The sequence below is a fragment of the Chrysemys picta genome, chromosome 1 (genome assembly GCF_011386835.1).
Source record: "Chrysemys picta bellii isolate R12L10 chromosome 1, ASM1138683v2, whole genome shotgun sequence".
In the NCBI taxonomy this organism is placed as follows: Eukaryota; Metazoa; Chordata; order Testudines; family Emydidae; genus Chrysemys; species Chrysemys picta.
This window is the reverse complement of record NC_088791.1, coordinates 94405539-94420458: the sequence shown is the minus strand read 5'-3', so window position 1 is coordinate 94420458 and position 14920 is coordinate 94405539. Positions and strand designations below refer to the sequence as shown.

Genomic DNA, 14920 nt, shown 5'->3' with positions numbered 1-14920 from the left:
AAATGAAGAAGAGGCAGTCAAAAGTTGGTTTAGAACTTCAACTTTGGTTCCAGGTGCTTAGCCAGTTCAGTGGTTGGACTTTCTTTAAAACTTCAGCAGCAAAGATGTACTGCTTGAATATTACTTTTTAAATTTAATTTAAATTATTAATAGATTACAATAAGTGTAGGTGTTAACATAGAGTATAATAAAAGACAGTTACCTTTTCCATAACTGGTGTTCTTCAAGATGTGTTGCTCATATCCATTCCATATTATGTGTGTGTGCTCGCCACATGCACCGGTGCTTGAAGTTTTTCTCTCAGCAGTATCTGTAGGGGACCGGCTCTGGTGCCCTCTGGAGCCTCCCCTACCCTCCCCACATGGCACCGCCGGCTCCCCCCACCCTCAGTTCCTTCTTGCCGGAAACTCTGACAGTGGGGAAGGGGGGCAGGTTGTAGAATGGACATGAGCAACACACCTTTTCCGTAACTGGTGCTCTTCGAGATAACTGTCTTTTCTTCTTCGTGTGCTTGCTCATGTCCATTCTATATTAGGTGACTCCAAAGCAGTACCCCTGGAGGTCAGTAGGAGTTCACGGACGTGTAGACTGCAACACAGCTCTGCTGAACCCAGCGTCATCCCTGGCCTGCTGAGTGATGGCATAATGAGTGGTAAACATGTGAACAGAGTACCATGTTGCACCTCTACAGATGTCCTGGATAGGGATGTGTGCCCGGAAGGCTGCTGAAGATGCCTGAGCTCTAGCAATCGGCGGCGGCAGAATCCCCACCAGGTTGTAACAGGTTCTTATGCACTAGGTGATCCTATTTGAAATCCTCTGCGAGGACACCAGATGGCCCTTCATCCTATCCGCTGTAGCGATGAACAGCTGAGTTGATTTACGGAAAGGCTTGGTATGTTCTAAGTAAAAAGCCAAGGCCCTTCAGATGTCCAGCACGTGAAGATGCCTCTCTTCACTGGTCTTGTACAGTTTGGGACAGAACACCAGGAGGAAGATGTCCTGGTTCGTATGGAAAGTAGACAACACCTTCGGCAGGAAGCCTGGGTGGGGCCACAGCTGAACCTTGTCTTTGTAGAAGACCGTATATGGCGGTTCTGAGATCAAGGCTTTAATTTCTGAGACTCGACTCGACGGCATCACCACCACCAAGAACGCAACCTTCCATAACAGGTGGGAAAGGGAGCAGGAACCCAGTGGCTCAAAGGGCAGGCCTGTGAGCCTAGAGAGGACCAAGTTAAGATCCCACTGTGGGACAGGAGTCCATACCTGCGGGAAGAGTCTCTTGAGGCCTCTCAAGAATCTGACCATCATGTCATGGGAAAAAAACATCTGTCCTTGGATCAGATCCAAGCCTTATACAGTGCTTATCCCAGGCAAATTCCTCCCTGGCTATTTAAGGGATTTGTACAGACCCTAAATGCCACCACAGTGGGAGGGAGAATACCTCCTCTAGTCTGTATTGCATTGTAGGGTCTGACTGGAGCAGGTATTCGCTTCCTACAAGGGACAGATGGAGCAGAAGTGGACCACACTGCACAATTTCAACCTTTTGTTTTCAATATTATTTTAAGACACTTATCAAACTTTCCTCTGGCAGAGTCTCTATTCTCAGTTGAACCGTGTGAAATACATCAATATCCAGCCCTTGTCCTAGTCTCTTCCTTACCTGATATAAGTGGAGAAAAAACCACCAGAAGCTGTCCAACAGGATAGCATGGGAGATTGGAGCTGTGAGAAACTTCTGCAGCATCTTTGAAGGAAAAGGAGTCTGACAAAGAAATGAAACTTTGCAACATCATGCAGCGCAGACAGATGAAGATACACTCACAAGGCAAATCGCTCTCTGATCTGCACACACCCTCTCTCCTGTTCTCAACTCTACCACGAATCCATCCTTAAGAACCTCCGAATCTCTCATTCACAAAGCCTTACAAGCCGCACGCCATTTCTGAGAAACAAATGCGCACATTCTCACAGCACTCACACACACATTCACATACATGTGCATGGCATATCCACTCATATGTAGGTACACACACGCAAGCACACATTTGCTGCTCTTTGTAAGTATGCAGAGCACCTTCCCACTTGCTGACTTTCTCTGGGCACACACCACCTTCTCTATGACTTCAGCCAGCTCCGTCCCATTAGGCAGTGGTGTTGGCTCATGCTCGTTGTATCCTGGGTATTGATACAGTTCCACCAGCTTGTTCTTTTCTGATGTATTCTGAGGCTAGGGTGACAAAGAGGGAGGAAAGACACAATACAAAACACATATACTGATGACAAGTGCCTTCAAATCCCCCAGCCTGGTGCTTTATGTCTCAAGGGCAGGAACTAGCTATTTCAAGACTTCAATTATCTGGGTTGTGAGACTTCAATGGGGAGTTTGCGAGGTGGGGGTTGGTAACCAGCCCATGCCCATTCCTTGTCCCCACTGAAATGGATTTGCGCAGGCACTTATAATTGGTCCAGACACCAGGAGTGCCCTATAAGGGTTTTTGAACCTGTCCCATTGGAGTCTATAGGAGTTTTGCCATTGACTTCAGACCCTAAGTGTTGTGCTGATTCTCATGGTGGCTACTCCGAAGTATCACACAAAAGATTTTGAGGTTTCACTCCTGGAGGACTGGTTGCAAATGGCTGAGTGTCAGATCATGGTTTGAGAGGCTGAAAATCACTGGTCTACCAAAGCTAACACTCAGCAGAAGATGGAACTAGGGGAAAGGAATGAGAAAAGGATGCTGCAGTCTTTATACTAGTTGCTGTTCTTTTCCCTGTGTGACTTCCCTTATCCTCTGCAAACTCCAGGGAGAAGGAAATCATGATTTCCATTTGTACAGAGCACACTACTCTTGGGTCTGTGACTAGTCATCCGTTGCTAGAAAAACATCCAGAGTAAGATGCCAGAAACTGTTAGTGGCATGAATGTAGCAGCTACACAAGAAACTGAAAGGTTAAGATTATTTAGCTTGACGAGGAGAAGTTAGAGGGGACTTGATTGAGGAGTCCAAAGTGATGAGCGGCCTCAGCCTGATCTACACTCGAAAGCTAGGTTGATATAAGTTGCCTCCCATCAACCCATTTATGCATGAGTCCACACTCAAATTTGTCTCCTGCCAACATAAGTGTCCCATTACAGGTGACACAGTAACATCCCCTCCCTGAATGGCACTGAGCCATGGTCAACACAGTGAGAGTGTAGACACTGCACGAACCGTGCTGACCCTAACAGTCCTCCAGCAGGTCTCCCACAATGCTCAACAGCAACCACTCTGGTCACAATTGTGAACTCTGCTGCCTAGGGGTCACAGAGAATGGAAGTTACCAATCCCCCCTTTAAAACCTCTGTGTATTTTTGAAATGCCATTTCCTGATTGCCCAGCTTGGTGCGCTCACCTAGCAGCTCTCCCTTGTTGTGTACAGCTGCCAACTGACCATACTGGTCACACGCTCTAGACACACTCCTGCCTGGAGTAGCAGGAGACAGTGGATCTCCTGGCCCTCTGGGGAGAAGAGACTGTGCAGGCACAGCTATGGACCAGTCACATAAATATGGACATCTACAAAAAGACTGCACTGGGGATGCAGGCAAAAGGGTACAACAGGGATCAGCAGCAGTACCACATGAAAGCAAAGGAACTGCAGCAGACATTATGGAAGGCCAGGGAGGCCAACAGACGATGTGGTGCCAAGCCACAGACCTGCTGGTTTTACAACTAGCTGCATGCCATACTTGGTGGAGACCCCAACAGCATCCTTCAGATCACTATGGATTCCTTGGTGGAGCCTAAGAGAGAGACCCTTGCTGTGAACAGCCAGGAAGAAGAGGGACATGTGGTGAGCGGGTTCTGCTATGCGGCAAGCCAGTATCTTTTAGAGACTCCACTGCAGTCTAGATATTCCTGCCAGCTGAGCACAGATAAGCCAGATCCAGGGTAAAGAATCATAGAATATCAAGGTTGGAAGGGACCTCAGGTCGTCATCTAGTCCAACCCCCTGCTCAAAGCAGGACCAATTCCCAACTAAATCATCCCAGCCAGGGCTTTGTTAAGCCTGACCTTAAAAACCTCTAAGGAAGGAGATTCCACCACCTCCCTAGGTAACCCATTCCAGTGCTTCACTACCCTCCTAGTGAAAAAGTGTTTCCTAATATCCAACCTAAACCTCCCCCACTGCAACTTGAGACTATTACTCCTTGTTCTGTCATCAGGTACTACTGAGAACAGTCTAGATTCATCCTCTTTGGAACCCCCTTTCGGGTAGTTGAAAGCAGCTATCAAAGCCACCCTCATTCTTCTCTTCTGCAGACTAAACAATCCCAGTTCCCTCAGCCTCTCCTCATAAGTCATATGCTCCAGTCCCCTAATCATTTTTGTTGCTCTCCGCTGCTCCCTTAAAAAGAATAAATGTGAAGATGGTGCCAGGCTCAACCCCAGGTTAGCAGAACACAGGTTTCTGCTTTTCGTTGTTTTACTCCTACCAGATGAAGAGGAGAAGAGGTAAAGGTACAACAAAACTTAGAGGTAGAGCTGGTATCTGCTTTTCTTTCCCCTGTCAGGCTGTGGGCAGGCTGTGTAGCAATTTGTTTATGTACATAAGGATGTTCCTTGTATCCTCCTGAGGGATTGTGATAAAATTTTCATGGAGATGGTCTGCAATCCTCTCCTGAAGGTTTCTAGAGGTGGCTGCTTGATTTCTTCCTCCACAGTAGACACCATTGCAGTAAACAGGCTAGCAGCATATGGACTCAGGAGGCTTCAGGATCCCAGCAGCCAGCTGTGCTCTCTGTGCCTTTGCTACCCTCAGGAGTGAGATATCAGCTAAAATCATCACCACCACCTGTGGCAAATAGCGCCAGTACTCAGTGCCATTGCCCTGTACTTGTATCCATGGAAATAGGGGCCGAAATTTTCCTGTTTTACACAACCAAACAATTCCCTCCTCCCTCACCCCCACTCCTGGTGGGCCATACTCACCTTGGCTGCAGCTGGAGAGTGGTAATGTACAGAGGTGACCCAAGACTGAAGTGTCAATAAGCATGTCTGATTTTAAAACTTTTATGGGCATAAAGAAGGAAGTTCTGAAACTAAACATTTTACTTTCTGTTGTGACTGTAAATATAATCTTTCATCTGTAGCTGCTGCCGTTACAGCCCTGAGAAGTGTCCCCTCCACACCCACGGGACACCAGTCCCTGATGAGGAGGAGGAAGAAGCAGACTACAGAGGACACATTCAGTGAGATCCTGCAAACCAGTGCTGCATCAGACCATGAAAAGAAAGCCTGGAAAGTGAATATAGCAGACAGCTTGGAGAAGGAAAGAGTGGACAGGAGAAATGCCCAGGAGTCCTATCAGGGAAGGAAGAGGGAATCTTTCTTTGGAGCTATCAAGTTGGCCGATGTATGGCTTCATGAGTCTGGAGGAGCAAGGGGTACTCTGGGTCCACCAAAATCACAACTGGTATTTCAATATCGCCAATGGTCAATATCCACCAGTCAAGAAAGCATGTCACTGTGTGCAGCTTTCTGAACAGTCCTCTGTTCTTAAAGATGCAAGCCTCATGCCCACACTGATATGGGAGAAGTGTCCCCAGTGATCCACCAATGATTGCATAACCATAGATGTACTCTGTTGCAAGGTGGGCTGGTGCCAAATCAGGGATGTGCTGTATATGCCCCACCACAGTTTGGGAATCCTAGAGTTGCAAATACATCCACATGTTCCATAGAATCTCTATGGATAGTAATTTCATGCTCTAATAAGAATATAACATTAGGGATCTATTATCGACCACCTGACCAGGACAGTGATAGTGATGATGAAATGCTAAGGGAAATTAGAGAGGCTATCAAAATTAAGAACTCAGTAATAGTGGGGGATTTCAATTATCCCCATATTGACTGGGAATGTGTCACCTCAGGACGAAATGCAGAGACAACATTTCTTGATATTTTAAAATGACTGCTTCTTGGAATAGCTGGTACGGGAGCCCACAAGGGGAGAGGCAACTCTCGATTTAGTCCTGAGAGGAGCACAGGAGCTAGTCCGAGAGGTAACTATAACAGGACCGCTTGGAAATAGTGACCATAATATAATAACATTTAACATTCCTGTGGTGGGAAGAACACCTCAACAGTCCAACACTGTGACATTTAATTTCAGAAAGGGGAACTATGCAAAAATGAGGGGGTTAGTGAAACAGAAATGAAAAGGTACAGTGACTAGAGTGAAATCCCTGCAAGCTGCAGGGACGCTTTTCAAAGAGGCCCAACTTAAATGTATACCCCAAATTAAAAAACACAGTAAAAGAACTAAAAAAGAGCCACCGTGGCTTAACAACCATGTAAAAGAAGCAGTGAGAGATAAAAAGGCATCTTTTAAAAAGTGGAAGTCAAATCCTAGTGAGGTAAATAGAAAGGAACGTAAACATTGCCTAATTAAGTGTAAAAATGTAATAAGAAAAGCCGAAGAGGAATTTGAAGAATGGCTACCCAAAAACTCAAAAGGTAATAACAAAACGTTTTTTAAGTACATCAGAAGCAGGAAGCCTGCTAAACAACCAGTGGGGTCCCTGGACGATCGAGATACAAAAGGCGCGCTTAAAGATGATAAAGTCATTGTGGAGAAACTAAATGGATTCTTTGCTTCAGTCTTCACGGCTGAGGACGTTAGGAAGATTCCCAAACCTGAGCCGGCTTTTGTAGATGACAAATCGGAGGAATTGTCACAGATTGAGGTGTCACTAGAGGAGATTTTGGAATTAATTGATAAACTTAACAGTAACAAGTCACAGGGACCAGATGGCATTCACCCAAGAGTTCTGAAAGAACTCAAATGTGAAGTTGCAGAACTATTAACTATGGTTTGTAACCTGTCCTTTAAATCAGCTTCTGTACCCAATGACTGGAAGATAGCTAATGTAACACCAATATTTTAAAAAGGCTCTAGAGGTGATCCCAGCAATTACAGACTGCTAAGTCTAACGTCAGTACTGGGCAAATTAGTTGAAACAATAGTAAAGAATAAAATTGTCAGACATACAGAAGAACATAAATTGTTGGGCAAAAGTCAACATGGTTTCTGTAAAGGGAAATCGTGTCTTACTAATCTATTAGAGTTCTTTTAAGGGGTCAACAAACACGTGGACAAGGGGGATCCAGTGGACATAGTGTACTTAGATTTCCAGAAAGCCTTTGACAAGGTCCCTCACCAAAGGCTCTTACATAAATTAAATTGTCATGGGATAAGAGGGAAGGTCCTTTCATGGATTGAGAACTGGTTAAAAGAGAGGGAACAAAGGGTAGGAAGAAATGGTAAATTCTCAGAATGGAGAGGGGTAACTAGTGGTGTCCCCCAAGGGTCAGTCTTAGGACCAATCCTATTCAACTTATTCATAAATGATCTGGAGAAAGGGATAAAAAGTGAGGTGGCAAAGTTTGCAGATGATACTAAACTGCTCAAGATAGTTAAGACCAAAGTAGACTGTGAAGAACTTCAAAAAGATCTCATAAAACTAAGTGATTGGGCAACAAAATGGCAAATGAAATTAAAATGTGGATAAATGTAAAGTAATGCACATTGGAAGAAATAACCCCAACTATACATACAATATGATGGGGGCTAATTTAGCTACAACGAATCAGGAAAAAGATATTGGAGTCATCATGGATAGTTCTCTGAAGACGTCCACGCAGTGTGCAGCGGCAGTCAAAAAAGCAAACAGGATGACTGATTGAATGATTTCCCATTGACCAGGTGCAATCCGGAGCTGCAAGCTTCCACAGTGAGACCATCCCTCACTTCTGAACTGTAAGTGCAGGTCTCAGTTTTGTGTCCTGCATGGGAGGGCTGAAGCAAGATCAGCACACAGATCCTGGAAGGTGGCTTTTACATCAGAAAGTTCTACAACCACTGCTCATCACCACAAATCTGCATTACGATGCAACCCCACCTGTCAGTGCTCATTTCTCAAGCCCAGAAGCAGCGCTTCACACTCTGCAGCTGATCCATGAATCCCAACAACCTTAAATTGGTTTTTGCTATGTCCCTTAGCAATTTGTCCTCAAATAAATTGTCATGTCCCCCATTGTTATACTTCCTACAGCTCTGCAACTACTGGAAGAGTCATTTGTTCTTTGTTTGCAAAGTTCATGACAATAGTGCAGAGCTGTGTGAGCGCCATGCTTCCGTCAGAGATGGTGGACAAGTGCTGCATGGGTTTGTGGGGTTTTAAAAAAGGCGTGAAAATTATGGGATAGGGATGGCATTATGGGATGGAGAAAACTGCATGATGGGAACTTGACCCCCCCCCAGTCTCAGAGTTCCCTGCGTAACTCATTTCTACCCGATAACACATTGCAAAAATCCCCCAAAACGCATTGCACCAGAGGGTGGTGCACAATGCTTAATTTGTGCCAAGGCTTGCCTTGTACCTCTAGGCTTGACAGTTCATAGCCCCGGCATCTCTAGGCTTGCCGCTTCAGTTATGAAAGTAAAAAAATTGCTTGAGCCCCGGCACCTCTTTCATTACAAATTAAGCTCTGGTGGTGCGTGACACACTAGGACACATACCAATGGTGCACTGCACTTTGCAGTGAGATGAGCAAGCTTGATAAGTATACAAAGTGCCAAAGCAAGCAGACAAGTGTGCATGCTCACAAGTGAATATACCAACTGCGGTGGCTTTATGCTAATATACTTTGCCCTGACCAGTTTGTAGTGTAGACCTGGCCCTAGTGATAAGAAGGGGAAGGTCTGATCTGTTACCTGTTCCACAACAGAACACAAGCAAGACTTGTGAAATTGAAGGACAGTACAATTTAGAATCAATAAAAGGAAATAATCCTTTACAAAGGATACAGTATAATCAATCTGTGGAACTGGTACGGAATGAAGGAGGATACAGGAATGGATGGACCAGTGATATGATGCAATTTGTTAGGAGAGGGGGATAATGGACTAGACAGACCAGTGATCTGATGCAATAAGGCAGTTCCTACATTCCTATGCACCCATCCCAAAAATAAAAACAAACATCAATTATTTCTCCCAGCAATCTTGAGAATTGGACTCTGTCTCTTTCCAAGAGATGTTGCATATGTGTAGGGGAGGGGAAAAATTCTGTCCCTTCTCATAGGTGATCTTACCTTCTTGTAGGTGAGCTTGGTCTGAGATAGTGGGTCAAAGTCTGACACACGCATAGAGTGCTCATACTTCTGGGCAAAGTGGCATATCTCCTTCCTATCTCTGTCTGCAGCAAGAAGATAGAAGAATGAGACTACTGAGAGGCTGAAGAGCATGATTGAGGACACAGCAACACAAGCCAGAATTTCAGCTGAATCAGAAAGGTGAGGCAGCATGCTACTGTCTACCCTACTTCATTCCAGTGAATAAGAATGAGGATGAATGGGGAGGATAGACGTACCGTTCCCCGCTATCTCACTATTAAAGAATCAGTTAAGGTACTGGCCCAAGGAAGTAAAATGGCAAAATTATGATGACATCCAGGTTATATATCGAATAAGAAACACTATTATAAATCTAGGAACAGTTACCTTTCCAACAACATATGAGGGAAGACAACCCTGTAGTTAAGGTACCAAACTAGTAGCCAGCTTGGTTCTATCTCTGGCCCTGGCCCATAAACCCTACATGACCTGGGACAAGTAATTTAACCTCTCCCTGCCTCAATTTCCCCAGCTTCAAAATGTTTTCTTATTTCTTTACTGATTTATAGATTCCAGGTCCAGAAGGAACCTTTGTGATCACCTAGCCTGGCCTTCTGTATAGCACAGGCCGTAGAAGTTCCCCAAAATCATTCCTAGAGCAGGAAAAATATCCAATCTAGATTTAAAAAATTGCCAGTGATGGAGAATCCACCATGACCCTTGGTAAATTGTTCCAATGGTTAATTACTCTCACCATTACAAATTTATGATTTACAGTCTGAATTTGTCTAGCTTCAACTTCCAGCCATTAGATCATATTACACTTTTCTCTGCTAGAGTGAAGAGCCCATTATCAAATATTTGTTCCCCATGTAGACTGTACCAAATCACCCCTTAGCCTTCTCTTTGTTAAGATAGACTCAAGGAGCTCAATCTATCACTATAAGAGATGTTTTTTAATCCTTTAATCATTCTTGTGGCTCTTCTCTGAACCTTCTCCAATTTATCAACATTCTTCTTGAATTGTGGGCACCAGAACTGAACACAGTATTCCAGCAGTAGTAGCACCTGTGTCAATTACAGAGGTAAAATAACCTCTCTACTCCGACTCGAGATTCCCATTTATGCATCCCAGGATCGCATTAGCTCTTTTGGCCACTGTGTCACACTGGAGCTCATGTTCAGCTGATTACCCACCATCACTCCCAAATCTTTTTCAATCACTGTTCCCCCTATAAGTGTGGCCTGCATTCTTTGTTCATAGATGTACATATTTAACCATATTAATACCCATATTGTTTGCTTGCACTCAGTTTACCAAGTGATGCAGATAGCTCTGAATCAGTGACATGTCTTCTTCATTATTTAACACTCCCTCAAGTTTTGTGTCAGCTGCAAACTTTATCAGTGATGATTTTATGTTTTCTTCCAGGTCATTTATAAGAATTTTAAATAGCATAGAGCCAAGAACTGTCCCCATGGGAATTCACTGGAAACACATCCATTCAATGACAATTCCCCATTTACAATTCCATTTTGAAATCTACCAGTTAGCCAGTTTTTAATTCATTTAGTGTGTGCCATGTTAGTTTTATATCATTCTAGTTTTTTAATCAAAATATCGCATGATAGCAAGTCACTTCACAGTAACATTACAAAGCTATATTCATTAATTTTTATGAGGTTCTCAATTACTGTAGGCATGAGTGCCTTACACATGCCAACTGAAAAATAAATGCCAAAACATTTAGCTCTTAATAGTTTAGGGGGTGCTGATGCACAATCTGTGTTCCAGGTTACTGGGGATTCCTTAAATCAAAACAATGAGATTTGCTAATGATGTATGTGATAATGAATATTATTTATCATATCTATACTGCAGGATTATTCTCACACCACTCACTTTGGTTCCAATGCTGCAAATATTTATGTACGTGAATAGTCCCATTGAACTCAATAGAACTATCTACATGCATAAAGTTCAGCATGGGCAGGGCTGGCCTTAGGGAAAATGGCACCCTGGGCGAACTTGCATTTTGGTGCTTCTGGCCCCCATGGGCGTGGCATCCCCCCATTTCCCCTTGCCCCCATGAGCTCCCCAGGCTCCCCACCCTGCCTTCTCCCCATACCCTTGCACTGTGCCCCCTTCGTCCCAAATGCCTGCTCCCCCTCCTGCACCCATAATCCCTACACCCCTTCACTCCCAACCTCTGCCCCCCCTCCTGTGCCCCCTAACCTCTGCACTGTGCCCCCTTCACCCCAACCCCTGCACTCCCTTCCTGTGCCCCAATCCCTGCACCTCCCTCCTGAGCCCCTAACCTCTACACTGTGCATGCCTCCTCACCCCAATCCCTGCCCTCCTCCTGCACCCCAACACCTGCCCCCTCCTGAGCCCCTAACCCCTGCACCGTGTTCTTCATCCCTGCCCCTCCTGTGCCCCAAATCCCTGTGCATACCTCCTTCACCCCAATCTCTGCCCCCCCAACACCTGTCCCCTCCTGAGCCTCTAACCCTTGCATCCCCCTCCTGCACCCACATTGGGAAACTGACCTGGATGCATAAAGCAGCTGGCATTGCTGCTTGCTCCCCCACTGGACTGCTGCTCTCCTCCTCACAGCCCCCTAGTGACCTGCATCCAGGTCACTTTCCCTGCGGGCTGTGTAAGGGGAGGGCAGGAGAGCAGCAGCTTCTGATGCCTTAGCACAGCCCAGGTGGGGAAGTGACCTGGATGCAGGGAGCCCTGGTGTATGTGTTGGGGAGACTGTGTAAAGGAGTGTGTGAAGGAAAGTGTGTGTGTGTTGAGGGGATGTGTGTTCCTGAGGGAGTGAGTGAGTGCGCTGTCTCTTTAAGAAAGCACTCAGGGTCAGGAGCCTGAACTAGGCTTGTTCAAACACAAGCAGCTGCCAGCAGCTCCAGATCCAGAGAGGCAGCAGCACACACAGATTCCCCCCTGTCCCATCACCCCAGTTTAGTGGAAATCAGGTACACGGGTAGGGGGACACCCCTCCGCCCCACCCCCCGCAGAGCAGACAGGAGGATGCTCCCAGTCCAAAGGGAGTGGGTGGGACAGGAACAGCAGTGGCTGCACATGTGGAGCAGGGTGGAGGAGGGGCATCCCTGCTCCAGAGGAGTCACCTGGCTTGAGGACTGGTCGTCCAACTGCCGCCTGCACCTCAGGTTTCTCCCCCTCCCCTACGCTGCTGCTCACCTGCCTGCCCTGCCGCCTCCATCAGCCCAGCTGGCCTCTCGGCAGCAGGTCAGGTGGAAATCCAAACCCTGCGCACAACGCCCCCTTGGGCAGGCCGCACTGGGCAAGGGCCGTACAGCCTACCCCAAAGGCCAGCCCTGAGCATGGGCATAAGTATTCACAGATTCAGGGCCTAAACTCCCCAAACCCTGTCCCAATTATTCACTGGGCTCAAAACTTGTCATGGATTCTCTGCAAGAGGTATCTTTGTTTGTTTCAAAGTCCTGATCAGGAATCTAGAACTGTCTCCAGGACATGAGGGCACACACTATTTATACATTCAGAATTTCAAAAATTACATGGTAAAATTACTTTTTGCTAGGGCAAATACTCAAGGAGGGTGTGAGCTGCTGGAGATGCCGGTGGCATTTCAATCTGGAGATTGCAGGAAATGTCCTAATGTGGGACTCCACTGGAAGGGGGATCATTAATACCCCAGTATTCATTGGCAGGAAATGTCCTGATCTGGAGCACCTTAAGCTGTACTCATCTCCCCAATAACAACCCCAAAGATATGTAATTAGAAAGCATGTGTGCCTCTGTCCCTGGATGTCTTGAAGTGCTTTTTCTCTCTTCTGAAGCTCTTCTGTCCAGAGTATCTCTTTAATGATTCCAAATCCTCAATCACCTTCAACAATAACAAAAACAACAACAATTGGTGTTAGGGATTAATTCCACACTAAGTTTTGGGGCTTGGGAACAAAAGGACCCCAGACTCCTAAAGCAGCTATTTGAGCTCAAATGTTTTCAGTTCTGAAATATAATTCTACAATCAATTAACTCTTTCTCCTGCTTCCTTTTTCTGTTATCTTTCCTGCCATTGCTCTTCCATTCTCTTTCCTCTCCCTACTACATACATACCTACACACACAAAATCCAGTTAATTCACAAAATGCCCATTCAAAGCTGCAAGATTCTGTTCTAATTTTGGGGGTGTCCTCCTATAATTTCCCCCCCCTTTAAAGGACTCAGTAATTTCCAGCACCTACTCTCCTCGGAAGCGTTAGGAGGCCACTATTTTGCAACATCTACCCTGCTGGAATGATGCATTGCCCAAATGTACCATTAGGAGACACTCCTAAATTACACCTGGGGGAATTCTGTGCCAAAAAATTAAAAATTCTGCAACAAAAAAGTAAAGATTCTGTGAATAATATTCTCAGATTCTGCAAAATTCTGCATATTTTATTTTTCAAAATAACACAATATAATCCAGTTTCAATTATTTTTGGTCATTCATTTCAAAATACCTGCCAGCAAGTATGTCTGTAACAATACAGACAACAAAAAAAGATTCAGAAAATGCTTTTTGACAAATAAATTCCTTACTAGGCATATTAATACAGAACTCTGAGTAATAATTCATTAAAACTACAATACAGAACCATATTTCCTGCACTTCCCAGAAGCTGTGCAAAGGCTGGGGGAGTCAAGGGTAACGGAGGAGCTGAGGGGGAGGGAAATAATTGCTGGGAAGCAGCCTGCGTGTGAACTTGGAGGGTTGTTGGGTATGGCTAGGAAAAGTATAGAAGAGTTTTTTGGGGGGGACAGCAAGGGACTGTTAGGGAACTTCCCCCATGCAGATCCTTGCTGACTCCTAGCCTCTCTCAGTCAAGCACAAGTGTCCCTCCACCCCCACTCCGACACCCACTCCCCCATCCCCACATGGCCCTGTACTCCCTGCCCCTGTGTCTCTGTGCCCCCACTGAGCCACTCCCCTGTCCCTATGTGGCTTTGCACCCCCTCCCCATCACTATGTGGCCATGCACCTCCCTTCCCCCTGTGGCCCTGAGCCTCCACTCCCATTGAGCCCCTGCCCCAGTCTGTCCTCCCACACTAGCCTTTATGAGCCCATGTCTGACCCCCCAGTAGCCCCACACTGTCTGTCTCCACATAGTCCCTGTCTCCTGAACTGGCCCTACAGATGCTGCAAAGAAGGCTCTGCAGGCTCTCTGTGTTCTATCGCCACAGCACCCGCCGGTGGGCAAAAGGCAGAACCGCAGCAACTTTTCTGCAGAAGCTTTTTTCTGTACAAAAAAATAAAAATATGCATGGCTCATTAATTATGTGTGTGCACAGTGGCGCAGAATTCCCCCAGGCGTACTAAGTCTATGCTTTTCCTTGCATATGCTGCAGCAAACTGTCTTTACTCACCAGGTCACCAGTGTGGAATTTCTCCAGCTCCAGTCGCAAATGTGCAATTTTCTGGTTCACTTTCTGCATACTGCCAATTGGGCACACTGAGAAGGTAGGTATGTTAAGGAAACTCTTTGGAGAATATTAATAGGTGTAACAAACCAGACAAAAAATCATGCTGCTACTCTTTTTCTGATACTCTGATTCTCCCTCTTTGACTTGTTTCCCCTGTCTCTGCAGCCCTGACTCATCTCACTAACTACACAATCCAAATCTTTTCAGAAAAGCCTCCAAACCCGTTGCAACTGGTATCCATACAGTGGAGCTGCAGACTTTGGACTACCAACAAAATGTTTGGCAAATT

At 45.7% G+C, this 14920-nt stretch overlaps 1 protein-coding gene across 5 annotated transcripts in view; it reads right to left on the bottom strand.

The window, feature by feature from the left end:
• Window positions 1-14920, bottom strand: part of FAM227A (family with sequence similarity 227 member A) — a 52943-nt gene that overhangs the window by 33657 nt on the left and 4366 nt on the right. For 4 of the 5 annotated variants that reach the window (XM_008179304.3, XM_008179306.4, XM_065581001.1 and 1 more), the window contains exons 3-7: window positions 14575-14660; window positions 12958-13048; window positions 9153-9256; window positions 2084-2236; window positions 1670-1771 (exon numbers count right to left, since the gene is read on the bottom strand). In XM_008179304.3, the coding sequence (XP_008177526.1) occupies window positions 1670-1771; window positions 2084-2236; window positions 9153-9256; window positions 12958-13048; window positions 14575-14660 (536 nt within the window). The remainder of the gene's footprint in view (window positions 1-1669; window positions 1772-2083; window positions 2237-9152; window positions 9257-12957; window positions 13049-14574; window positions 14661-14920) is intronic. The other variant, XM_042843546.2, reaches the window with a different exon arrangement.